At 42.9% G+C, this 27,996-nt stretch overlaps 1 protein-coding gene across 10 annotated transcripts in view; it reads left to right on the top strand.

Annotated features, from left to right (window-relative positions):
* Ntrk3 (neurotrophic receptor tyrosine kinase 3) overlaps positions 1–27,996 on the top strand; it is a 381,715-nt gene that overhangs the window by 131,070 nt on the left and 222,649 nt on the right. For all 10 annotated transcript variants that reach the window (XM_087551652.1, NM_019248.2, NM_001270655.1 and 7 more), the window contains 1 exon segment: positions 178–280. In XM_087551652.1, the coding sequence (XP_087407778.1) occupies positions 178–280 (103 nt within the window).

The following is a 27,996-nucleotide window of genomic DNA, read 5'->3' as shown; positions in this document are numbered from 1 at the left end:
TGGGGTACATGTAAGACCCCACATGTAGGCTTCTGTCTGCACACACCTCAGTAGCAGAGGGTTTAGGGGATCCTATTCTGCTGTAACAGGTTTGTTCTCATTGGGCACATGCATTACCTTTGAGTGTTTGTGGCTTCCTGTGACTGCTCCTGACTGTCTGTGTTTGGCTTCTAATAGGTGTCCATAGCAGTTGGACTTGCTGCTTTTGCCTGCGTCCTTCTGGTGGTCCTCTTTATCATGATCAACAAGTACGGTCGACGGTCCAAATTTGGAATGAAGGGTAAGGTGGTGTGCAATTTTAGTCCCAAGAGTTCCATGGTTTCCACCTTTTTTGATCAAAAGATACTGTTTTCACCTCTGTCTGCTCTCAGAGAAAGGCTCTGGTCATTGGACCTTGGTAACTCTGGTAGAGACCCCTTTCTGTGCCATTTTGGGTTATTATGGACGGAGGACTGTGTTGGTATCTATATGAACCAAACAGTAATGCTGGAAACTACTGGTTGCTCAGATGGACTTGTGTGATGACCACAGTTTGAGCACGAAGTCGGGCATAAGGCAAATGGCAATTCTTTTCATTAGTGGGTGATCTACGGGGCTCTTCATTTGAGTAACGTTTTCTCTTGTCCGTACCTATCTTTGGACTCTTGTTGTGACTTAGCACAGTGAGGTAGAGGGTGGTGAACTCTGGTATTGAAAAGCTGCCCGGGCTGTTGTATATCAGCACGTAGCTCTACACGGAGTCCTGGAATGGATGCCAAGAGCAACATGGTTTCTAAATCTGCTGGCCAGCTTCCATGTACAGAGTACTCAACCCCATTATGGTAGAAGTGGAGTGCTGGGATGTGCTGCTCTGTCAAAGCTCAAATGAGGCATCTGGCATGAGAGGGGTTAATATGGTGAATTAGCATCCATGGATGTGGCCAAATGATTTGAAAGAAACTGCATATTACTGATTCCAGAACTGAAGCTTGATTTTCAATATGTCTTCCCAGCTGGGGTTGTCATGCATGGCTGATGTTGGCAGAGGTGGGTGGGGGGGAGAGTTAAAGGTTACTTAAGGAACATTCACGATGATGTTTGCTGGTGGCATTATGAAATTCAGAAAGATGAACTCCTGAGGCTTTAATCCTCGAAGCTAGTTTCTGTGGTGGGAGTCCTGACCCTGGGAACCAGGGGTTCAAGCAGAGAATATGAATGACATTCATAGGAACAGACTTCCACAGATTCATATGCAAAAGTAAATCTTTGTGTTGCCTGTATGTGGTGAAGGGTTGAGTATTGTACATAATGGAGCAAGATTTAATTATACTTTCAAGATTCTGGTCCTTCTTAGAAGGTAAGAGCACTAGCATATAGGAAGCTACCCAGAAATAATTCAAAGAGTTGAAATGTGGTCTTTCTAAAGGCTCCTGCCTCTGAATGCTTTGCTTTGATGAATTTGAATAAGTCATGGATGAAGGCAAGACAAGTTTCTTTTGTCTTCCCTCCCTCTCTCTGTCCTTTGCACTTCCTAACCTCTTTCCTCTCTCTTCTCCTTTTGTTCCTTGCCCCTCCATCCTTCCTTCATGTTTTCCTTCCTCTCTTCCTGTTTTGCAAAAGCCAGGATTGAACCTAGGGAACTTAGACATGGTGGGTAATTGTTAAACCTTTGAGTTATACCTCCAGTTTTTGTGAATAGTTTGAAATATTCTGAGTGAGAGAAATACATATACTGGTAATTTCCAAAGAGGAAATAGTTTTTAATGGCTCAAACAAGTCTGGACTACTCTTGGGCACATTGAGTAAAGACACATTTTCTGCCAGCTCTTACCATTCGCCCACAGGACTCCACAGGTTTAAATGGAATGCCGGCCAAGTGACTCAAAGATTTGAGTAATCCTTGGACCCTTGGCATTGAGCACTGCTGCTATATATTTCTTTTACAACTCTTTCTCTTTTCTTCATGAGCAAATTTCAGGATGTAGCCCAAAGGGAAGAATGGGGCATTATTGCTCTTCCCTAAGAAAGCACAGCAGCAGCTGAGACCCTGACACATGCTTGGTAGTGGTATGAGAGCAGATTTTTTTTCTATTAATTGTCATCCTGTTTGTGGAACAGTGTGTCTCCATGTTGGATGGATTAGGCAGCTTCCAGGGTGTGCTTCCTACCCCACCCCAAGCTGTCCTTGGCATCTCCTATCCCCTATCTCCTTGCCCAGGCTGAGCTGCCTTACTTAGTCCTGATTTGTCCAAGAGAATGTGTCTCCACAGGTAGAAATAAAGCATCTCCTTTTGTAAAGCCAGGTAACCTGAAGCTAGGGCCAAGGTGTAGAGAGTATGTCCAAGAGTGACTGTTTAGAATAAATATTGCATCTCTCTGATCTTGATCATATATCATTTTATTTGGGTTTCACATCATTTTAGAAATAAACAAATGTCATATGTCACAAATGATTTTCATCTTTGGTTGTCAACGGACATATCAGTTACTTTTAATTTTAATTGTTATGACAGATCACTGGCAAGTTTTTTTTTTTTTTTTGACTCATCTTTTGAGTCATCATGGTTGGAGGGTCTCATTGAGTTTGTAATGGCAGGAACATATGGTTGTGACTTCTTACCTCTCTTGGCCGACCATGGTATAGGGATTATTTTGCTCCTTCAAGCCAGCAGCACCTGTGATGATGTTGCTCACATTCTGAATGGGTTATTCTTCCTCAGTTAATTCTTTCTGAAAAATAGTTATCGACAGATCAAAGGTGTGCCTCAATATTCTAGGTGATTCTAAAGCCAGTTGAGTTGACACTAAAGAGTACCACACACCATCCAAATCTAGTAGGGAAAGCGACAGTCTGTGTAACAGAAGGCTCTTAGCTCTGCCTTACGTGAACCCAATGTCTTTACATACACTCAAGGCTTAAACTTTCAAATCTGGGTGAGAATCCATATTTTCTCTTCTGGCTTAAATATGGTTGCTCAGAAGTCCTCAGAGCTTGCATTTCTTCAAGCGTGAGTTAGGAAGATTGCTACTTAGCTATGGGGTTTGTGAGTGTTACAATATAGTACCTAATTGGCTGTGTTAGCTCCCATTGCTAGTACAAAATACTTGAGGAAATCAATATATTGAAGGAAAAGCTACGTTTTGATCATGGTTTGTAGGGATTTTAGCTGACTGACACTTGTTGTGACGGTGCATGAAGGAGTAGGTCTGCTCAGCTCATAGTGGCATGGAAGCCAAGAGAAAGACAGGCAAGGCTGGAGTCTCCGATTTTCTTTCCAGCCATATTGCTAATCACCTAACTTCCTCTTTCTTGGCTCCTCCCAGTCAAGACTGCCATTTCCTATCAGGGCCGTCGTCCACGCCTTTAGCATACTGTCTTCAAGGACTTTGGGATCTACATCATAATTGGCATGTAGAGGGCTTCCTTGTCTTGCATTTCCCTCTTCTTGACATATGAGTCTTTCTAGACTCCTTTTAATGTCCTTTTGTGAAAATATAGCCCCCAAGGCTCCATCATGAACCTCTTTGTCTCAGACAATATGTAGTAGTAAAAATGTCCGTATTACACACTGCCCACAGTGCACTCTCATTTTTCCCCCTCACATATCATCTGTCTGTCCTCCTAGGCCGGGAGCAACTTGCAGCAGGAGCCATCGATCTCTCAGCCCAGCATGCCAGAAACTTCATTCTGCATTTGACAGATGCTTGAACTCAAAAATGAAAAGCATCCATTTTATTCATTTCATTTGCTTTGTTTTTTTTTTTAAGGTTTGGCTGTTTAGCTCAGGATGGACTCTAATATGTTATGTAGCCCAGGCTATCTTTGAATTTATAATCTTGCTTAGGCTCCAAAGTTCTGTGATCTCATAGGCTTTATTAGTTTTAATCATGAGAAAAAACCAGTTTATTAATCTGAGAAGGCTAGTCTGGACTAATTTAGAAATCTGGACTACTTTTGGAGTGGGGGAGGATTGGGGGTTGCTCACAAACAATTCTTGTCATCAATATCTGAGAGTAGCAGGCCTCTGTGGATATGGAGAAGAGATTGAAATGGCCTTCATTGTCTTTTGAGAAACATAAAGATGACTGAATAAACTAACACAGCCCTACTATTTAAAGTACTTACCATTTATTTTATATTTTCATTGAATGTTTTATTCTGAGAACAGATTAAACATGGCAAATATGATGAAAACCATGTTAACTAGCACCTCTGATCCTGTTCCCTCCATGGTCTCATAGGTCGCTCTTGATGTGGGCCTAGCATGCAGCTGTTAGCTCCCTTGTCTTAGTCTTTTTTTTTTATATCCTTTCTTTTTTCATGTCTTCACTGTTTCTACATACCAATCCTCCTGCCCAGGGTCATTTCCCAACAATTCCATATCCCGTACCTGGCTAAACTGGCACTCACCCCCACTAAATGATAACACTGTATTAGAGGCTGGTAACCAGTTTATTTTTGTGCTTTTAGGTATATGAGTGTTTACAAGTACAGATATCTCTTTAAGTATCCATATGCAGACTTACACATGTTGTATATTTGAGTACACTTATAAAAATGCATTACTCTGTGTGTTCTAATTTGAATGCGTGTTTATCCCCTCCCTCCTTGACTTGCCAGGTATCTCAGAACTGTCCACGGATTTGGCTGGACACCCACTTTATGGAGGATGAGCATCATAGTCAGATATGAACTGAATGTGTAATGTCTTAGGACCTTCATTAACAACTTCCAACTCATTCATCAAAGTCTTAGTTTGGCAATGTGAGCTCATCTTCCTTTGGAATCATAAAGGTTTTTAAATGATGCTGAGCTTATGGCCAGGGTCCCATTGATTTGTGAATTATCTGTATGGCCAGGGATGGGACCAATCAGAAAGACCTCTTATTGGAGAATGACCTAGCAGAACCCTGTCCCCACTGTGCTAGGCCTTCACTCTTTGATTGCTAAATCCTGGGAAAGAGAGAGAGAGGGAAAGAGAGAGGGAGAGAGAGAGAGAGAGAGAGAGAGAGAGAGAGAGAGAGAGAGAGAGAGAGAGAGAGAGAGAGAGAATGTTATGAATTTTTGATAAGCTCATCTTCAGGAAATATTTTAAAATTAGATTTTAGAAGACTAGGGTCTATGATCTGGCTGGGCTTCCACATTGGAAGAAACCATGGCTTAAAAAAGGAACTGACTTGTTAAGATTGGTTGTTTGGGAGCCATTTGGGTTGAGAGTACCCTGCCTTCCCCCCACTCCCCACCCCTTCATGGCCACACAAATGACATAACCCCAAGCTGATCTGCTGTGAAAATTCTCAGTGCACCTGGCTTCTCCACGACATGAACTTGTTAGAACAAAAGCCAGATAAAATGTTAATCCATCTGAGCAACAATAACACACACCCTCCAGTTTTCATGTAGTGCGAAACCCTTTTGAGAGGAAGAACTATGTGGCCTCTGACTCCTTTTCCTCATGACCGTTTGAAGATCAGAGATGACTAAAGGATTCAACTCTATGCTTCCTGGGCTTCTTGATGTGCTTTCAGAGCAAACAGTTGAATGGTTTTGAAGAACTAAAAGCAGACCTTGGGCTTATTAGGATAATGCCTCCTTTTTACAGATAAAGAAACTGAGACCCAGAGACATGCATTCAGAAGCCAGAGCCCAGAACTTAGGACACCTGGTTCTGCTTCTTTATGGACCGGGAGGTTGGAGGATGGTAAACAGATCAGCCTGGTTCTTCAGTTATCTTTGAGTGCTGGGACACACCTGTTTTGGGGGCCTGGTAGAATGGGAGGAGTCCCGTTTTGTTCCCCTGATTAAAAACTTCATTTCCTTCTGAACAGGGAAGCTGTAGGGACAGGCAGAGGAGAGTCAAGAAATGTAGCGTGAGGGGTTGAGGATTTGGCCCAGTGGTAGAATGCTTGCCTAGCAAGCGCAAGGCCCTGGGTTCGGTTCCCAGCTCCAAATTAAAAAAAAAGAAAAGAAAAGAAAAAAAGAAAGGGGAAGAAATGCAGCGTGGACTTCTAATAGTGCCTTAAGCACTTCATCAGCCAGCTTGCTTCTCGTCTTAGCAATGGGATGTGTGCTTGTGCCTCTGATGGGCCCATGGGTGAACGAGGGCCGTACAGGGCTGTTCCATTGTAAATTAGAGTTGGTTAATAGGTACTTATAGTAAAGTGGTTGCCTATTTGATTATGATTGGGAAATATTAACATTTTACCCCCGAAACAGATGGTAACTATCCTCTGAGCGGATGGTGGGATCATGCCAGAGTCTTGATTTGGAAGGATTCACTACTGCCAGAAGATCTTGGGAGCTGCTTTTACAGGGAGTGTTACTGCTATTCCTCTGATTATACCACTCAGTTAAGCAGGAATGAGACTTGGGAGAAGTCATTTCTGATTCCTCTCCTAGCCTTAAGGTATTGGACTGAGATGGGTTTTCTCCAGGTAGATGGAGGGAGAGGTAGGAGGAGTCTTAGAATCCAAAGGTTGATGCAGTCTTGGCATTATTTCTCAGCTGGGATACCATGACTACATGTCTCCAGCTGTGCACGCAGAGTGGGGGAATTGGTTTAAGGAGAATGTCTGGGGAATACCACACATAGGAGACACTGGGGGAGGGCTGGACCCTTCATGGACATGCCACCAATGATACTTATTTACAAAGCAGAGAGAGAAACAGAAAAACACTCATATTCATGTCCATGCTGTTCCCTTCGTCCTGAAGCATATACTGTTTTGAAGTCTGTTTAACAGGGGATCAGAAACTAAGAGCAGTGCATGGGAGAAATGAAGCTGGTGACAGAGTTGGTTTGTCCTACCTTTCTGGGATGTGCCCAGTCCTCCACAATGTTTGCCTTTTTCTGAACTTTTTGGCCTATATCCTCTTCCCGTTGACATGTGCAATGGGGGAAGGGGCCACTTGGCACTTGAAGGAATTGTGTACTTGAGTTTCTTAGGCTGGGTCTCTTGATATAAGATGACTCTTTGGACATGAATATGAGTGTTTTTCTGTTTCTCTCTCTGCGTTGTCATCTTAAGGTCCTTACATGTCCTAAGGAGTGCACCTTAGATAGGGTTTTATTGCTGTGAAGAGTCACCATGACCATGGCAACTCTTATAAAGGAAAACCCTTAACTGGGGCTGATTTAAAGATGCAGAAGTTTAGTTTGTTATCATCATGGAGGGAAGCATGGTTGCATGCAGGCAAAGATTTTGCTAGAGAAGGAGCTGTGAGTTCTACTTCTTGATCTTCAGGCAGCAGAAGGAAACAATGAACCGCACTAGGACTACCTGGTGCATTGAAGACCTCACTTCCACGGTGACACATTTCCTTCAACAGGCTTCACCTATTCCAACAGGGCCACACCTCCTAATAGTGTTACTTCCTATGGCATTGACACACATAAGTCTGTGGGGCCATTTCCTTTTCAACCACCACAGGGTGTTCTCATTCTCTTTCCTTGTTTTTTGATACTTTTAGAGACCCTTCAACTTCAAGACCCCCTAAATGACTCTTTGTATTTGGACATACCTTGGTTGAATAGGTTATATTTGTGGCAAGTCCCTTCCCTTTCCCTGCTTGGACTTCACTGAGAAGATTTTACTGCAGACAAAGTCTTACTCTCCTTGAGGACTAAGATCTAGAATATGGTGCTTGGGAGCTTTAGGAAGAAGGCCTTGAGGTAGCATTGTTTGTTTGTTTGTTTTTTTTTCTTTTTCTTTTTCTTCTGGCATGCCTTTGCTTCCCTGCTCTTTGTGTCTTCTTCCTTAGGTGTACAGTGAATTATCCCAGAAGTCCCTTCATGGTCATCATTGCTTGTGTTGAGGCCTATTTACTTCCCTCCTCCCTTTCTGTGCTTTCTGTGCCTCTCTGGACCTAGGGAGACAATCATTCTCAACCACTGATTTTTCTGTACATGAAGCGAAATCCCTGGACATGGAGTGCTATACAAAATGTTTTCCTCTGGGGCTACCTGCTGGCAGCTCTCTTCTTGGCAGGCCACTGTATCCTGTTGAGCTGTGCCAAGATAGCCAGTATGCTTGGCTCTACACTCAAAAGCTATTGCCTCTTCAATTCACTTATGGTTGGCAGTACAGTCCAGTGACTACTAATCCGTGGCATTGTAACTGGCTCCCAAAGAGTTAACAGACTTTTGATAGCTTAGTTTAAAAACTCTCAACCTTTTGTCTCCAGCTACTCACTCTGGCAGAGACTATTCACATGTCTTATGCCTGTGGGTGTAACATGGTTCTCCCAGAAGTCCTGGCCCTCCCCATAAATTCATGCCCAAGAAAAATATAATCAGAAGATGTGTGAGCAAATGGGGTTTTTTTTAGAATGGGAATGAAAGCAAATTTATGCTAAGTTTTTATCTTAAAAAATATCCACAGACTTTTGTATATTATGATCTCTCACAACCACGGCGATACACTCTCCATATTGATCCATCCCACCCAGTGCATCATAGCATGGCACCAATATGGAAAGCCGAGAAGGTTGGGTGCTGTCAATCTTATGGCGTTCTTTACCCAAGAGGGCCTTTGCCCCACAAAATCAAGTGACAGAAACTGCTCCCAGAGAGACCTACCTCTCTTCTCACGATACATTCTTTCCCTTGTGTGTCTTCTCCTGTGGGCCTGGGGAGTTTAGTTTGCTCAGAGGAGGTGTTTGCCTTTGGCTAATGAAGAACTGCTATGTAGCCATAGTGTTCAAGTCTGTGTTTATGTAGCCCGGTTTCCTGTGAACTCAGCTTCAGGACATCCAGAGAAGCTGAGGGCAGCAAAGCAGGTAGAGCAAGGCAAGGGCCATTCAGAAAGCACCATCTGGGATTAGGGAATCAAAAAAAAAAAAAAAAGACATGCTAATAAAAACTGTCACAGAGCCAACTGCTACAAATGCTCCCCCAAGCACTTCTGGTGTCCAGCTCTCATGCTGCACACACATCATTGTGGTGGGCACCATGTGGTGGTGGAGAAATGTAAGGAGAAAGGACCTTTTTCATCCAGCTGCCTAGATCTGGTGGTACCTGCACCTGCTTCAGGCCTAGAGCTTCTGAGGGGAATGAGCTCCAGGTTGATCTGTACCTACCTCTTGCTCTCAGAATGCTTAATGACACCCTCTCCGTCCTTCACTACCTCCTATGCTTAGGGAGCAACCAATTGAGTTTCCATCCTGCCTAACCTGTTATTCTCTGCCCTGCATAAATGGTGCACCCACAAACCAGAGAAGGATTCATTCACTTACTACCTCTCCCAAAGCACCAATTACCTAATTTTTGGTACACGGTGTGAATGTTCAAATAGTATTAGAATTCAAATCAGCAGTAGCAGAATATTAAGCCCATGTGCAGAATCTTTGGAGTGTGGCTTCAGGTCACAGACTCTGAGGCCAGTGATGCTCCTCTGAATATAAAATCCAGCACGCCTCAGGTCCTGGCTTCTTACCCTTTCCTGAATAGTTATGAAGCAGCTTAAGGGAGGGAGGATTTGTTTTACTTTCCAGGTTGAAGCTACAGCCTATTACAGCAGGGAAGGCAATGGTGGTGGAAGAGGCTTGTGCTGATAGACTAGGGTGGAGGGATGACAGGGAGGGAGGGAGGGAGAGAGGGAGGGAGGGGAGGAGGGAGGGGAGGAGGGAGAGAGATACATAGACATACACACACACAGAGGAGAGAGACAGAAACAGAGAGAAACAGAGACATAGAGATGGAGAGACAGAATAAGACAGAGAGTCACACACACACACACACACACACACACACACACACACACACACACGCACACACACACACACAGGGCTGGGGTGCAGGGAGGAGCTCTAAGATCTGTTCCTCCCACTGAACCCCTGCCTCTCAAAGCCACACTACCATCTGGGGACCAGGTGTCCAAACACAAGAACCTGTGGGGGACATTTAACCCTTAAACCATAGCAGAAGGCTACTGGAAACTGAAGAAGCATGGCTGGAGAGGGTCAAGGCAGGTCTTTGCAGGCAGAGGAGGCCCCATGGTGGACTGCCCAGGCATTCTGCCAGCTTCAGAGATGCTGTCTGTGGTAAGGACAGGGATCTCATTCTTCTCCATTCTGCTGTTCCAGTGGAAGGTGTTTTCACTGGAAGGCTGCCTGTCCTCTAACGTACTGTGGAATAAGAGTTGCATAGCTGGCCAAAGAATGGAATTGTTTCTTTATCAATCCTGGACATGCCAAACCTCTCTACCTGACAGGCATCTTGAGTTCAAAGAGGCCTCTGTGCTTAGTGGCTGGCTGTGCAAGGCAGGGAGAAGAATGTCAAAGTTTGTCTACCTGCCAGCAGGTCTTGACATGCAGCCCGAGGAGGGTGTCTGGGAGGTTCCGGAAACTGCCTTTTAAAGCGAACTGTTCCAAATAAATCTAGTTCAGTGAATTGGCTTTGGATTATTTACAGGGCATGGGAAGGAGCACTCTGACATTGGCCTGGCCTCTAGGCGACGTGGGCAGGGTGTGAGCACTATTGTTAGACAGTATGTGTGGACATGGCTCCAACTGTACCAGTTTTCCATCTATGCTTGCTTTGCAGGGGAAAATGCTTGCCCATTGGCCTGTGTACTTGGCCGCCAGAAAGTAGGGAGTCGGAAAGCTTGCTCTTTCTGAGTGTGTAGCTGCGGAATGTTTCTTGAAGGGGGCTTGGAGATTCTTATTATAAATCTCAGAGTCGAGTTCCAGTGATGCACTCCTGAGAATTTCAACTAAAGCAATGTTTGTAAATAGCTGACCATATTCATGTACATAGAGGTTTGCCACACTGTGAGTAATGGAGCAAGCTTTCTCTTTAGATAACTAAAGAGAAATGGGTGGCTCAGTATATTACTGTTTATGACTATAATACAGTGCATTCATGTGTGTGTGTGTGTGTTCAAGTATACTTATGTTGTATACATACTATGAATCAACATTGATATCTTCCTTTATGATTTGTTTTTTGTCTGTCTGTCTATCTATCTATCTATCTATCTATCTATCTATCTATCTATGTATCAATCTATTTATCATCTATCCATCCATACATCCATACATCCTTCCATCCATTCTTTTTTTCGATAGGTCTTTCACTGAACCTGGAGCATGCCACTTTGGCTAGGCTGGCTTACCAGTGAGCCTCAGGGATCTCCTTGTCTTTGCTTTCCAAGCTGGGGTTACAGGAACATGCAGCTGTGTCTGTTTCTTTTATGTGGGTACAGGGGATCCAAATCCAATCCTCATGTTTAAATAGTGAGTACTTTACACACTGAAACGTCTCCCCAGCCTCCAGATGCCAGGTGTTTTTATATACTATTTTAAATTTATTCTTTGAGAAGTTTCTGTGGGTATACACGTTTCTAAATACCATATTTTCTATCCTCATTACTCCTTTAGACTCCATCACAAAACTCTCACATGTGTTTGTCCCGCCTCTGTGGCTTCTTATTAATTTATTAATTCACTCAGTCTAATTAGTGCTGCCAATGCACATGGGTATGAGGCCATCACCTGGAGCTTAGGCAAACTACCAGTGGCCATCCTGAGGAGAACAAGCTCTCCTTCCTCCAGGAGCCATCAACTGGCAACAGTGCTTCAGCTAAAGGTGGGATCTCATGAGTCCCGCCCCTTTTCATGATGGAATTTTGATTGGTTGATCTTGGGCAGGTCTTGTCTAGGTAAACACAGCTGCTGTGAGTTAGCAAACACTAGCAGGTTCTCCTCTGATTCTAACAAAAGGCCTTGGACTTTTAGGACATTTTATAATAAGAAGGAAGATTTATTTAGAGCAGAGCTCAAATCTACATAGAAAATGGCTGCTCTCTTAACAATCATACCGCCATTACACAAGAGGGCACATCACGCCTTGAAGTTTAGTACTATAGTGTGCAGTCGAGTGCTGGGTAAGACCATTCATATGGTTCTTTCCTAGCTTTCGTAATTCCTTCTGGCACTATAGAAGTAGCCAGGAGGGAAAAGTTGTGTCCTGCAACCAAAGTAAGTGATGTTTCCAGCCTTAGGGTCCTACCATTTTATTATGACCAAGAGGTTATGGTAGAAAGTCAAGAGCTGGGGTTGGGGATTTAGCTCAGTGGTAGAGCGCTTGCCTAGCAAGCACAAGGCCCTGGGTTCAGTCCCCAGCTCTGAAAAAAGAAAAAAGTCAAGAGCTGTGTCAACAGCTTGTATTTGGAGGTCTTTCAGCCTCACTGATCCATAGGGAAATCTCCCATGCTTAAGATGTTAGTTTTTAAAGATAGATTTTTAGCTTTTCTGAAACAATCCACATGTACGTAGCAAGGAATTCCTCCTCAGTCTAAAAGGAAACATAGTAAAAAATAGTTTTTCTTCCTAATGTCTTGCCATGGAGGTCTCCACTCTTCCAAGGTTCTTCCAGAGATGATCAGTGCAGACACAAGGGTGTGTTATTCTCTGTTGACTGTGTACAAAGTCAAACTTGTCTTCTCATTGTTCTGTGACACATTTTTTTTTTGCTAACAATCTTTGAGATTATTTCATTTCAGTGTGTAGAGATCCTCTGGCTTCTACTTTTACAGTTGTTTGCCAGGAATGATACCACTGAGTAATATTTATGGACATGCAAGTATGTTTACAATACATTTACTTCCCTGTTCAAAAAGACTACAAGCTATTTCTCTAAACCCATTTTGTTGCTGAAATAGTAAAACAAAGAGGAAGTATTTTTATATGTGTACCTTGGAAAAAATACAGGAAGTGTCTGGAATTACAGCTCAGAACATAAATAGATAGTACTTACCATTAGGTGGTGGCATTCTGAATATAATTTTTAAAAATGTCATTTACTTTTCTTCCATGTTTTCTAGATTAAGCCTTTTTTTTTAAAGTCAAACAAATGAACAGGCAAACATCAGCAATAGAAAAACAGGTGTGCATCCTACAAGGACATCAGGTTCCTGGGATGACATCTGTGATTCCTGAGTGGCTCTGGATATTGACCCACCTGAGCTCACTGCTCCTTCATGGGGTGTCATTGAGGTTCATGAAATAGACACAGTTTTCTCATAGCATGTCCTCAGTCACCGATGATGGTGGGAGGATGATTCAAATACCGATTCCTGGGCTAGGTCTACTGAATCTGAGACTCCCAGACAGGCCCAGTGAACGGTGGCATGCTCAGTAGTGTTCGAGAAACTTTGCTGTAGATCAGGAACTGACAAGCTTTGTCATGAAGAGCCAGATGGTGAATGTTTTATATTTTGCTGACCCTGTGGTTTTATCTGCATCCATTCAGTGCCCTGGCTATAGCAGAAAATGTGTTTTAGACGAAATGCAAACAAATGGCTGTTCCAATAAAACTTTATTTACAAAACAGGTGCCAGGTCAGAGTTAGCCTGTGTACTATTCTTATAGGCTCTGGTACAGATTGGTCTGTTAACTCCTCAACAAATTAACCAAAAAGTAAGGGAACCTCAAATAGCACCTTATATTTGACCAAGAGGGCCCTGCTATAAAGAACCGCCATTGTTTAAGAGTTCCACATGTCTGGTGTGTTTTAGAGACAGTTTAAACTATAACTAGTTTAGTATAGTAACTAAGTCTATTCCAGTGATGTAAATGAGGCAAATAACGTGATTAGTATGAGTTTGTGCATCATTAATGGTGGTCAGCCCCTATGGCACTGGTCTTACTGAGGTGGCCTAATTGCTTTTCTTGAAAGGCACTTTCTGTCTTCAAGGGAGTATTGTTGCCATAGAGAAGGCTCTGGCAATCTGCTGGACAGTTCTGCATCCTTCTTCTTGAAGTCTCTAGTCAAGCACTACCATGCCAAAGATTCTTTAGATTCTATTTCCATGGTGACCATGGCAACTTCCACGGGACCTGTGCTCAGAGCCGATGGGGGATAGGATAGTTTCTATCCTGTATTCAGACACTGCCGTAGTAGCGTGACCGTGACCATGGAGGGCAGAAGGCAGTCTTTAGTTGCCAGAATCTTCATACTCCTTTCCCCCATTGCTCCTTTCCCATCTTATCCTGCCTAAGCTTCTGTCCTGTCATGAGCCAGGCAGAAGGCACGGTGTCATTCCTTCATGTGGATTCACCTTTGAGACAGGTGGTTCTGCTTGAGGCATTTGACAGGTAATGACATGGGTGATGCTGTTCCCCCTAAGATTAACCTATAAAAACACCCATGACATGGAAACCTGGTCTGTCTTATGATATGGACTTATTTCCTAAAATCCTGGAGATTTGGATTCACTGAGACAACAGTTATAAAAACAGAATCTGGAGCCCAGTGCCTGGTTAAGTATGACTGTTCAAATCTGTCGTGGCTAATTATATAATCATTACCTTTAGGGAGGTCTTCCCTATGAGGTCAGAATCTTCATCCTGCTTTTCACAAATGAGAAGGGTCAGTGGATCTCTCTGGCTCCCGATTCACTTGCTTTTAGCTACTTACCATGTTGTATGCATTTAAAAGACAGACTGTAAGAAAACCAAGGGTTACTGGGGTCCTTGGCAGGTTCTCATGCAGGGACCCTTAGAAAGTCCATGACAGATTGTTCTTCATTCCCCCCTATCAGCTGAATACCTCCTGCCTGCTCACAAGCCAGTGGCAGACTCCCCGTGCTGACAGCTGCATGCTTTCCCCTTATCAGTTAATAAGCTGCTTAGTCAGCCGCAGGCGGACACTCGATGGCAAGTTAACAAAGACTTTTGTGGTCTTGTGCCTGGCCCTTTAATCCATGCCCCCACCCCCTTCTTCTCTTCTTTTCATTACACCTCACAAGCACACAAGCAGTTCTAGTGCTTCAGAAATGACAGAGCCCACACATGCAGGAGCCCCATTTCCATATTCAAGCAGAGACTCTGACTCTAGCCACCTGCCTTGGGAGGCCTGGATCACTGAAAGAGGCAACTGAGGCAGATGTAAAACAGCCACTTGGAGAGATACCATGGCTAAAGTGTTCCAAAGGATGCCCGAGAGACCCCTTACATGACCATCTGCATGTCAGCGTGTGTCCAATAAATCACAGGCTTAGGGGTCATTCTGATAACCTTTCCAAGTCCCTCCCTGACACCTTTTCTTCTCTTCTACATCTCCTGGAGTTTGTGACCTCCTGAAGTTGTCCTCTCTTTACACTCTCTTTATCGCCACCCCTGCATTCTCCCAAGACCTCACCCCCCCACCCCCAATATGGTTTTCCAGGAGACCTGCCCATTCCTCTGGTCCTGACTACATACATGTATTCTCTAGTATTCAGTCCTAGGACTCATCATGATTTCTGTGGTGTCCACACTCCAGTGTAATCCGGGCACATGGGAGGTAGCAGCAGGAGGACTGCAAGTTTAAATGCAGCTTAATCTACATAGTGACTACCAGGCTAGAGTGGGATACAAAATAAGACCCTTCTTTCAAACATCAAAAGGAAAGGAGGGAGGAAGGGAAGGGAGAGAAAGGAAGGAAGGAAGATAGGTTGGTCATGCCTTTCAACCTGTTCTAGCCATTCCAGTCCTCAGTCCCTGCCTTACTTTTTAAGAAAAGGTGGCACATTTGACATAGTGATCCAAGCCTGGAGTGTTCTGACCTTGATGCATTCCTACCTTAAGTGTGCCCTGAATTCTTCTCCCTTAGTGGCCCCTGCTTTCCTCTCAAGGCTAATTCACATAACTCCCTCCACTGTGCTCTGAGTCCTTACCCACAGGCCTCACTCTGTGATCAGGCTGTCCACTGAATGCCCAAGACCAAGGTATACAAATGTCCTCTGAGTGCTTTATAGAAGAGAAACTGAAATCTGGGTTGCTTTGTTGGACCACAGGCCCATCCTGTTTTCTTCTCGCTGCAAGGATATGTGATCTGGTGTCTTCCTGTTGCAGTGCTTCTGAGTGGCTTGACTGATGGAAGCAGTGCTCTCATCCAACGCTCTTCTTGTGTTCCTCTCACGTATGCGGTGCCTTTCTCTGAGACCTTGCCATGTCTGTCCTGTCTTCATGGAATGTCCTTTTGTTAACCTGCCACTTTGTAGAATCTGGTCAGTCCTGTGGCTTCTTCTTGCATTCTTCACACCATTAAGATTACTTTCTCACCATGCTACTGGCATTCATGACAGCCTGCCACCAAACATTCCTGGGGTTCAAATCACAGTTGTATGTCTTGAGAGCTGTGGGACTTGTGCTAACTATTTAACCATCCGTGCCTCCATTTTCTCAGCAGACAAATGGGAGAGATAGTCCTCAATGCATGGACTTTTGAGAATTAAGTGGACTTGTCCATAGAAAAGAATAAATGCAATCTCTAGTTTTATAGCAAGTAATCACTCAGTTAACATGGTTGTAGGCAGGGGTGATATGATTTTGCTACATTCAGAAAAACTATGAGTAATTTGCAGGTTTCATTCTGGTCACTGTTCACGTTGTTGGGCACAAATAAACTAGGAGATAATTTTAAAATTCCAATGAATGGACCATGCTCCCAGTCAGTTAAGTCAGGACGTCAGGGGGTGCAGAATGAGAAACATCAGTAGTTCTGGAGCTTCCCAGAGGCTTGACAGGCACACAAGGTTACCACTCTTCACTGTGGTCTCTGCTGCCTCTTTCTGGCAGCGAACAAACAAACATCCTGGGACTTTAAAAGATGGGAAGGCAGGAGAAATGGAAACATGACCGGGGAAACCTCTCACTGTGTCTGCACTTGCTACACATTCTGTGTTGTTTGACTTTCTCCATGAACTTGTGAAGCAAGAGTTAACTTCTTTGTTTCTAATACCATATAGCAGGTGGCCAAGAGGTAAAGTTAGGGCAGGGGCCTTGCCCCCTTCATCTTGACTTCTTCTTTATTCCTGGCAGCAAGCACATCCCTTTGGTGAGGTGACAGAGTGTCTGGTTATCACACCTTCTGAGTGAGGGCTGGCTGCCACACCTGTCCACCTGAAATGTTTAATGATCCAGCCTACTTGCTGCTCACGAGGCCCTTGCCAGCCATCTGCCACCTGTTCCTGTACTCTAGATTGCGCTGTTTGTTTAACTGAGACATTTTAGTGCCCTGCAAAATCTCCCCATTGGTGAAGGGACAAGCATTTCTTCACTAGGAAGAAGAGCATTGCTGTTGTTCTTGTTATTGTCATCAATTTCTAGGCTTTTTGTTGGGGTGGGAAGAAGCAAGGCATGGAGGGCACAGTGAAGGAAAGATTATTTCTTGCCCGACAATAGGAGTCAAAGGTCAGAGTGAACAATCTGCAGCTGAGAGTTTTGCCAGCTTTGCTATGTATACGCAGCAGGAAGAGACCTTTTTAACACAACAATTCCAAGTTCATAGGTCTGCAGATAGGAACTGGAACTCAGCGTTTCATACAGGCTACCAGATAAGACTGATGTTGCTGCTCTACCAGACGAACTTGGCTTAGCAAGACTGTGGCAGGTTAAGACCCCAGGATCGTGTCACAGATATGCTGTAGACATCTGGATTCTAATACTGGCTGTTCTCTTAATGGATACTTAGATATATTTTGAGCTTCACCTTACTTTTTTATATCTGGAAGAACTTTCATTAAACGCTACCAAGGTTAATGCTAAGAGCTTTTGGAGAACATTGGATTAGAGACAGCACAATGAGTATGATGAGAATTGGGGGAATGTGGAAGTTGCTAGAGGTTCTCAACCTATGGGCTACAAACCCTCTGGCAAACCTCTATCTACAAAACTATTTAAATTAAAATTCATAACAATAGCAAAATTATACTTCTGTTAAAATAATTTTATGGTGAGTGTGGGGGGGGTGTCACAGCAGGAACTGCGTTAAAGGGTCAAAGCATGAGGAAGTTCTAGAACCATTGAGTTAGATTATAGTTTGCTTTTTCTTCCAGGATCACCAGCCTTTAGGCTTGAGGGAAGGAAGGAGTGATGTTTTTTTAGGTTGTGTGTCCAGGAGCTTGGAGTAGACCAGAAACTCTTGTCAGGTAGCAAAGGGTGGATCTAACCCAAACACTTGGCTTCTCTGTGGGGAACAGCACATTTGGGAATGTCAGATTTCCTAAGGTTCCATTTAGGGTCTTCCTCATATGGGACAGAGCACTGGGGAACTCAGACATGGGTAAATTACAGCTATGTCCTTACAGCACAGATTTTAAAAGATGGTATCTTTTCCAGAGTCTCCTACCTTTTCTTTCATATTGGAATCTTTCTACCTGATACTGCATGTCTGGCAACTTGGATCTCTGCCTCTAGGTTGCTAATTAGCATCTTCTGATGCTGTGATGGTCAGTCCCTTGGTTCTGTATCTACTCTCACCCGATACAGCTCTCTGCCTTAGGATCTTCATTGTATGTTCTGTGGGCTTCACCAGTTGTTTTCCCTTTCCATGTAATTGCTTTTCTTTCATTGCTTCCCTTTCTTTCTTTCTCTCCTTCCTTCCTTCCTTCTCTCTTCTTTCTTTCTTTCTTTCTTTCTTTCTTTCTTTCTTTCTTTCTTTCTTTCTTTCTTTCTTTCTTTCTTTGATTTCCAGGTTCTGAAATTCTAGCCTTTTCCATAGCTATGTGGGAGATAGCAATGCCACCAGACTGTCTTTGGAGAGTTTAGGTCTGATATTGTGGAATATTTTGTTTTTACTCTCCCTACAGATGTTACTGTTTGTGGTCAGGTTTTCTTCTACCCTTCCCAGTTAGAAATCTCTATCTATGCTATAAGTGCCTAGGCATTATATTCCTGTCTATGATTAATCTTCATAGAATATATAAGGTCACGATTTGAACAGAGAGGACAGAGTTCTTCCTGGCTTTCTCTTAAGTGCTTAAGACTACTTGTGTGTGTGTGTGTGTGTGTGTGTGTGTGTGTGTGTGTGTATGTGTGTGTATGTGTGTGTGTGTGTGTGTGTGTGTGTGTGTGTGTATTTTAAATTCTACAGTGTCTAACCAACAGAAGGTTTTAATATTCCCTGTCAAATGGTAGTCCCAGGAGGGCTCATGGCTTTAGTTTTTATTTTGTGTTTTATAGATTTAAATTCCATAAACTTCATTATAGAAATATCTGGAAAATAGAAAAGAAAGCATCAATAGTATCTTAATGTTCAGAAATTACCACTGGGTAGCATAATGCACATGTATATATGCAGGCAAATATTTCTATACATACTCACTCCTATACAACTATGGATCTGTAGCTAAGTATCTCTATTCACATACATATTTTATACAAACATTTAAATAGAATTGGTCTTGAGACATACACAGTTTTCTGACCCATTTTTTCATTTACTATTTCTTAAACATCTTTTTCTGCTATTCATAGGCCCATCTCTTTAGCTTTTTCATTGCTTTGAAAAGGATCATTTTTCTTATTTTCTTGCTTGCTTTTTTTTTTGTTTGCATGCTGTTTGTATATTGTACCATTTCATCTGGTTAATTCAGAAGTGGATTTATTCTTCTCAATGCTTCATGGCAAAGGGGCAAAGTGTACATTTATGAAATGTGAATGAGCACAAGAAAGACAAAGTCTGTGCCTGCTCAACTCCCTCTGAGGGTATTTTAGCTTGGCTTTGTTCAGGAAGCAGAACATGTGAAAGTTGGCAGAAACTAAGGTAACCTTGTTCTGTTTGTCAGCAGTGGTAGTCACTGTAGCAATCAGCTCCTGTGGATCATTCACACAGGAGCATGTCAGAAGTCTTGAGGGGCACAGCTCTGCTATGAACAGGCACCACTAAATAAGTTGGATGGTCCTCAATGAAAACTTGTAGTCTTGACAACACAGCCCTTGAACACATGTGTGTACACACCACAGAGACCCAGTAGAGAATGATGAAGGCATTGAAAAGCAGGATTGTAGACACCAGACCTGCGACTGGATTTCTAGAGTTGAGGTTTTCTTTGTGATTTGCTTAATATGTCAATCAGCTCCCGGCTACTATAACAAATGCTGGAGTCAATCATCTTATTATAAGAGAAGCTTTATTTATATTCATGGTCTTAGAAGGTCTCGAGAGTCCATGATTGCTTGGCCCTCTTGACTTGAGCCTATGGCCATATATCATGCTGGAGGAGTTGGCTAGAGCAAACTGATCACTTCATGGCCAGAAAGTGAGAGAGAGAAAGAGGAGGAGACTGGGACCTCCCACTTCTCTTTGGGGACCCACCTCTAGTGATTGAAAGACCTTCCATTAGGCTCCACCTCTTTGAGATTTCCTTACTTCCTAATGGCACCAGTCTGGGGAAGAACTCTTTTCCATGTGAACCTTTGAGACTCTTAGGATCCAAAGGATAGTACTGAATACAGTTCTCTGAGCCTGTTGCCTCCTTTATACATGTGAGTGTAACTTACTTGATAGGACATTGAGAGGATTAAGTGGGACCAAGAAGCATTTAACACAGTGATTTCCACATTTTCTACACTTAAATATGGATTATTTGGCATATTGTTAATGACATCATAAATGCAAAAAACCATAAAACTCATTGTTCAAGTGCTACACCCCCCCACATACCTGTGTTTTACAGTCAAGAGAAACCTTCCTCTTAGTGACTTTAAAATATCTGATGGGATTAAAAAGTGAGATACAAAAATGCATTAAATGCTTTATAGAAGTACTTGGCTCATTGTCTGTGTGAAACACAAGGAAAAAGACACAGCCCTGCTCAAAATAGACTCCCTCATGGACGAGCATCATGCCAGGGACTGAACCATAGACTGTCCAGTGGTAGCAGAGAGATGTAGTTCTCCTCCTGTATTTCAGAGTAAGTAGCTTAGCTAACTGGGCCAGCCATTTTTCTTCTCCATGTTCTATGACTGAGAGTAGACAGGTGTTGGGTTACCTCACTGTCAGCATCTCTTCTGTGCCTCTGGGACAACAGTATCTGTGCCAGTGGTCCCTTCTTGAATGTTCCCTTTGTTCAGAAAAGATATTTCTGGGGTCAGGACAACACTCACAGTCTTCTGGAGTTGCAGCAGTCTTTTGAACTTGACATGGTTGAGAACAGGCGGGGGAGTCAGGGTGGTAGCCCTGTCCATGGCCTCCCTAGGATAGCTTTCTCTCTAGAAGTGACTCTATAAGTGGAGCAGTTTGAATTATTTACGATGATCCGTTGTAGTCCTTTGGGAAGTGAATGGAGTCTAAGTAATAGTAGTGTGTGCATCCACCTTCCAGTTAAAGTCTGTTGAGATGTCAATCTGCCAAGAGCACTAGGACTTGGGACTTCAAGGCTGGCTGTGGAGTCAAGTGAGAGCCAGCAGAGTCCCGTCAGGCTAAGTGGCAGTTAGTTGTTTTAGAGGAGCAAAGTGAGGATGGTCTATCCTCTAAATGCAAATGGACAGGTGAGAACTGACCTCCTGATCTGGCCTCTTAGTTCTTCTTCGGAGATTGTGTGGCCAGTTTGCTCACCTTGTTGCTTTTCTGCTTGTGCTGATGAGATAGGGACTGCATTCTGAGGTCAATTTTCTTGAGTTCTACTATGTAGAACTGGCCAGGGAAAGGTGAGATGACATGGTAACACCAGTGCTCAGACTGCAGAAATGACTGGGAGAGGGAAGACAGTCAGGAAATGGACACTGATGCACACACACACACACACACACACACACACACACACACACATACGATTTGAACTTCAGTGCTAATAGCTGGAAAATGGAACCAGCATGAGGCTGTCAAGGGTAACTCAGTGCAAGTCAAAACACTGAGTAGATGACAAAGTGAGAAGCCAGCAGTTGTGATCCTCATCCTTATGAGAGACTGTGAAGGAAGCCCACACAGCAAGGAGCAAGTGGTCAGACATGAAGGCATGATCTTGGATTGTGATCAGAAGGACCGTGTTTGCTTGACTGTGATGTACATCTTCATTAGAAATAGTAGAATGGTTGAGAAATACCTTTTATGTTAAGATCTTAACCTAACAAGGACAGAACTGACAGATTATCATGCTTCAGATTTCTAGGGCTCATTAGCATATGACAAAATGCTGCCATCTTTCCATGTTAAAGGTTGGTATATGCCTGCCACGGCCCTTCCGATCTTATTACATTGAAACCAGCAATCTTAAATAATGTTTGTAGGTAAGACATTCTGTAAAGTAGTACTCTGCCTGCCTTGGGATCAATTCAGATGAGAGGAAGAGAAAATGCCCTCTTCTATATGTGATATGTATGGCTAACTGGGAGTGAATGGGCCTATTAAAGAAAGAATGTTTGAGTCAACCCAAGCCAGAAACATGACAAACTTAAGTCAACAAGCAAGTAATATACATAAAAGAATATCCCTATGTCAAATTGTCCAGTAATGTCTTCTGGAGCCCAGGCTGCCCCAAGATAGTACCTCTTTTATGCCTAGAGTCTCCTTTTATAATTTGACTTTTGGGGACATTCTTCCACCATTCTAGAATTCTTAACTGGCTTAATCTTGTGCAAGTATCCCCAGTGGCTTTGAGTTCACATGTGAAATGACTATGTCATTGCCAGAGGTGCCCATTTCATAGCACTCCTCCCCATCTTTGGCTCTTACATTCTTTCCATCCCCTTTTCCACAGTGTTGCCTAACCTTTGAATGGGGTGGATTACAAAGTGCTTCAGAATGTTTGTGTATCTGCATTAACTACTACTCTCCACAGGCAGAAGATTCACTGAGGTTGACAGCAAATCCCAAATCTGTGGATCTAAACACAAATAGAAGGGAGTTTGACAACTCAAGCATTTAACAAGCATCAATAGGTTCTCTCTTATGACTTTTCTAGTTATGGGCTTTGACCATGTTTATAGTATCAGGAATGAATTCCCTTCATGGGAGCTGTCTTCAAATCCAATCAAGAGAGTGGTTGGTTATCATAGGCAGCCTTGCCACTGTTGCACACGTCACCTGTCAGTCACTGTTGAAGCATGCAGGGTGCAACACAGACTAAAACCGTTGATGTATTTTCTTCTTTAGCAGCAACCTTTAGTATTTTCAAGCTAGCTATATGAGTGAGCTTGGTCAGTTCAAGACTGATTTGTCTATGTCCTACAATTGTTGTACCTTCAGTGATAGGATCTAGTTACGGTAGGCAACCAAGAGCAATGGCAACAGTCCAGTGCTTCCAGGGACCCTCTCACCAGTAACTGGTAGGGAGGTAACCTGTGCCTGTCACTGAGATTTTTATTTATTTACCCATTAACCCATGCCCTCCTGAGAGAAATGTTGTTCACCTAGATTGGATACTTACCCTTTGCTCAAATTCACATATGCACAGAGTCTTAAAAGCTAGTGGGGTTCCACAAGGAATCTACCCACAGCTTTGGCTAAATCATCCTTGTTTCCCCCCACAGCCTTGCTTTCCATTTTTGCTTAACACCTTAGGCTTCCCACCCTCATTCTTCCATATACCATGTGTTATGCTCTCTCCTTTTGTTGTATTTTTTACTTGGATCATAAGATTGTATTATTATTATTTAGCTTATTCATATACATTTCATTTTAATTAACCTTTGACCTTCCTGCATCTAACCTATGGACAGAAAAGCAGTTGAGTGGTCTTATCTTTTCTCTATTTCTTTGAGCCAGAAAACACATGTTTGCATCAGGAGGTGGATAACTATATGTCTATTCTTCCTTCTTTTTTCCATCACTCACTCACCGATGGCTGTTTATCTGTCTATATGATTTAAGGATCTGGGTCATGGACTAGTGGTGACCGGCAAGGATGCAGTGTATCAGGCAGGTTGAGAGCACAGGTTTGTTGGTGCCGTGGGTATTGGGGCCCTGGACACCTTCAGTTGGTTAGGTTTGTCTCAAGCTCATTATCAAAATAATCTTAAAAGTCAGTTGAGGGGTTGGGGATTTAGCTCAGTGGTAGAGCGCTTGTCTAGGAAGCGCAAGGCCCTGGGTTCGGTCCCCAGCTCCAAAAAAAAAGAAAAAAAAAGTCAGTTGAATGTAGATATCAATTACATATAAAATGTTTTTTACAATGCCTAGTTGAGGGGTTGATTAAATAAGTACATTCAAATCGGATGTATACAAAGTTGATATGCAGCACTAACTATCCTATTCAAACTTCATCTGTTCAAACTTCAGTGTTCCTTATCTGCAGATAAAACTATAGCATCCACAGCAGGGAATTGATGTGAAGATTAAACATATTAATATCCATGTAGGTTTTAGCTTGTGCCTCGTATGTGCTTACTGATAGGTACTGTTGGCTTTAGTTTAACTGGCAAAGGCTATCACTCACTCGCCAACCACAACTAGAGGGTGTTCATACTTTCTTTGGTAATCAGCCTTTGGTGTTTTGAAAGGCTATGGGATTCTAGAGGGTAATCCTCTGTGTAGAGTTCAGTCAACTGATTATATCAATTGAAATCCAGCTGCTGTATAATATTCTTGGGAAGTTGTCTAGAGACATTGAATGTCCTGCTCTGCTTCCCCCCATCTTCAAGAAGGATATTCATCTATGTATATATGTATGCATGTATGTATGCATGTATGTATCTATCTATATATCTATCTACCCATCTATCTATTTCTAATCTCTGTGTATGTACTTGAAGGAAATGATGACACATTTTCTTAATTTTATGTGTCTGGGTGTTTTAGCTGCATGTATATGTACATACCAAATGTGTGCAGTGCCTTCTGAGTACCTTAGATCCCATGGAATTAGAGTTATAGACAGTTGTTAGCAGCCATGTGAGTTCTGGAAATCTAACCTTGGCCTGTGCAAGAGCAGCCAGTAATCTATCACTAAGCTATCTCTCCAGCCCTCAGTGGCATGTTCTTAATAAGCGCTGTATGGCGGGTTTTTGTTCTTCGAGTTTCTTTTTCTTTTGTTCTTTCTAGGTGTTCTACATGCATAAAAGTGGGGGTTGGTACACGTTTAAATAAGGAAGCTTAATTCGGGTCTGGCAGTTCATAAGGAATTAGAAGCACCCTCTGGAGTGTTTGGTGCCACCACCAAGAACTGCTTCTTGATTCTCCTGTCAGCATCTTCTTCCTGTCCCATCACTAATGCTATTGTATAGAACCAAGGGAGATGCTGGCAGAAAGAGAGGTCAGTATGGTACAGGGTCTTATTGTTTGGTGGAAGAAGATCTCCATCTTCTTTCCCCTTTTATCCCCATCATTCTGTGTGATGAGTTTCTAATCTACTTGGACAGAGGTGCAGGCATGTTTCCATGGTCTCTTATGTGTTAAGGTCAGTAGTGTCTATGTAGTGTGCTTTTTTCCTATCCCCTACTTTTCTGACATATTCTGGATGGTGCTTCTCTCTGTCCTCCTCCCTTATACCAACTGTCAGATGGGTAGGTTAGCTTGGTCAGCAGCCACCCTCCAGTTCTGATCCTTCCTTGCTCTATTCTTGGATGTGGCTCACTGGATGGGAATGCTGCAGAAAGTGGTGGTAGTGGTGGATCAGGCCTTTTTGGATGTTTGGTCACTGTACATGTAACATCTCCAAAGAAACCTTTGATGTTCTTTGGAACCGAACTTAATTATTCTTTTGCTTCTGAGCAATCTGTCTCTATCTTTCCTAACAGAATCTGGGAAGAGCTCATATGTGCTAGTGCCTGCTCTAGGGGTATGAATTAGGAAAACGGAGACTTGCAGGGTGAGTCGGAAGGCTTCTGTGTTGGGTCATTCATCCTTGTGGCTAGAGGAGCCTAGACCATTTGCTGTTAAGCTTTATCCTGTCTTCTGCTGTCCTTTGGGCCTTGAGAAGCTTTGGTTCATCCTTGCCTACTCCATACGCCTTCTTTTTTTTTTTTTTTTTTTTTTTTGGAGCTGGGGACCGAACCCAGGGCCTTGAGCTTCCTAGGTAAGCGCTCTACCACTGAGCTAAATCCCCAGCCCCTCCATACGCCTTCTTTAATCTTAGAGTCTCTGTAGTAAATCCAGTGGAACTTTTGCATTTCCTTTGGTTTGGCTAGACTGACTGGACATTAAGATCATGTCTCTACCTCTCATGATCTGGGATTACATGTGTATACTACATGTGTCTATTTTTAAATGGGGGCTGGGGATTTGAACCCAAGAACTCATGCTTAAATGATAAGTACCAACATAACCATCTCCCTGGCTCAGAGAACACGACAGACAGTATTATCTCCTTTAATTCCAGGACTTTATCCTCACTTAGATTTTATACCTGAATTCCTATCTTTCCCATTCCATCTATTTTTACATTTATTTTTGTTTGTTTGTTTGTTTTTTGTCTTTGTTTTATTATCCCTTTAGACCCTGGACCTTGCAGATTTATCCCTCATGGATTAGTGTTCTCTTTACATTTTCTATACTATAAATAAAGATAGTAACATACCCTCTAGGCTTCTGTCCAACCTTGCCATAGTGTGGTCACTTGTGAAGGTTTCCACTCCAGAAAATAAATTACATTTTATTCTAATTTCTGTCACTCAACAGATATTCCCATCCAGGCTTTTTTCATCCTTAGACAGGCTCCTTCACAGCCCTCATGTGAGGCTTGCAGCAGGTGCGTGAATGGCTTGAAAGATAAGCCCCTGTAAATAAAGCTTATGATCTCATGGATGTTGGGAGCTTGCGGCACGCAGCGTCTAGCCAATTTGGATTAATTTTTCCAGGGAGATTTTTGGAAGAGGCCACATCATTCATCTCTCTGAAGTCTTTCCCTCTCTCATCTTGCATCCAGTCTCTTCAGTGCTGGCTTCTTGTAGTCAATCAGGAAGAGACATCTCTTCGGTGTTTGGGAACGCTTTGCTCTTTATAAACCCTGGCTGCTATTCTGTGCCTAGCACCCACCGCCCACGTTTCAGCCATGCTTCTAGGTTGCTGCACTTCAGAAGCAGCTTGAGCAAGATTTGCCTTTGGTTCATTGTGTCAGAGGAAGAGATAGAGTCTGTAAGATAATTTGACAAAATGGAAAGACAGGGTGGACTGATGCATTTTTCCAAACGTGCTCACTTGTAGCTGATCACATCTTAAAGAGGTTGCTCATTTACTTTGTCCTCTCTCGTGAGAGTGACAAAATGCTCAGAAAGAGAACCTGGGAAGTAGAGACAACCAAGAAATTACCTTTGACCTAAAACCCAAGTCACCACTGTTCACATCTGGATGTATTTCCCGACAGCCCTTTGTTCACACTTCCATTGTAGCTTTTCCATTACTATGTTATCAATCATCTTAATGATAAATACTGTTATCAGTGACTGTGAGGTGACTGTTATTGCACACACCGTATTTTTAAGGCTAGCTAAAGAAACTACCTATTTATTGAGTACTTATCTAATTTTTATAGTGCTCAGGATAGAGCCCAGTACTAAGTCATATCTCCAGCATTTGAGCAGTTAGCTTAGATTCCTGGGAATGGAGTTAATATCTTCGGCGGGGATGGGGGGTATGAAGATATGGCGAAAATGCTCTATAGGACTTTGGCAATCGAGAAAATGACTATCAGCCTATGAGTGTGCCTCTTCCTCTCTCTTGCACAGGGGTAGAATGATTCTCCTCATTCATTCCTGTTGCCTTGTCAGTTGTTCAAATACACCTAGGGATATTCACAGGTGCTTGCACACTCTTCTGGAATTTTCATTGTATCAATGGTGGTGGTGAAAACAGACCATTTTTGGATATATTCCTTTGACCATCAATGTATAATAGAAATATAATTTTGCTACATATACACTGCTAAATTTTCTAGTACATGTATCAATAAAACAAATATGAGACAGTTAATAGTGTTTAAGCAAACACATCCAAGTTATTATTCCAGTGAGTGACACTTGCTAAGTCAGATGCTTAGTAGCCCCATGTCATTGGTAGCCACAGGGTTTGATAACAGAGGCTTTTAGCAGTGGGCTAAGACTCTCGAATTCTTTCATCTTTCTGTTGATTAAGCTCTTAACGTATTTAACTAAATTTTTCTGCTCTCCATGTTGGTTTATTCAAAAGGGATCTGAGATGAGGCCTTAATTGTGTAGGTAAATGTATGGGAGGCAATGTCTGAAAACAGAGGAGAATGTGGAAAAGGTGGAAACTGAGGGAGCCAAGAGAGGGTGTAACAAAGAACAGCTCCCTCCTGAGGGAGGTATGAACCTAACCTTGCTGGGGACTACTGGGATGTTGACTGAGACAGATCTCA

This window comes from Rattus norvegicus, chromosome 1 (genome assembly GCF_021556685.1).
Source record: "Rattus norvegicus strain SHRSP/BbbUtx chromosome 1, alternate assembly SHRSP_T2T, whole genome shotgun sequence".
Lineage (NCBI taxonomy): Eukaryota > Metazoa > Chordata > Mammalia > Rodentia > Muridae > Rattus > Rattus norvegicus.
The sequence above is the reverse complement of the archived record's forward strand: the minus strand, read 5'-3'. Positions and strand labels throughout refer to the sequence as shown.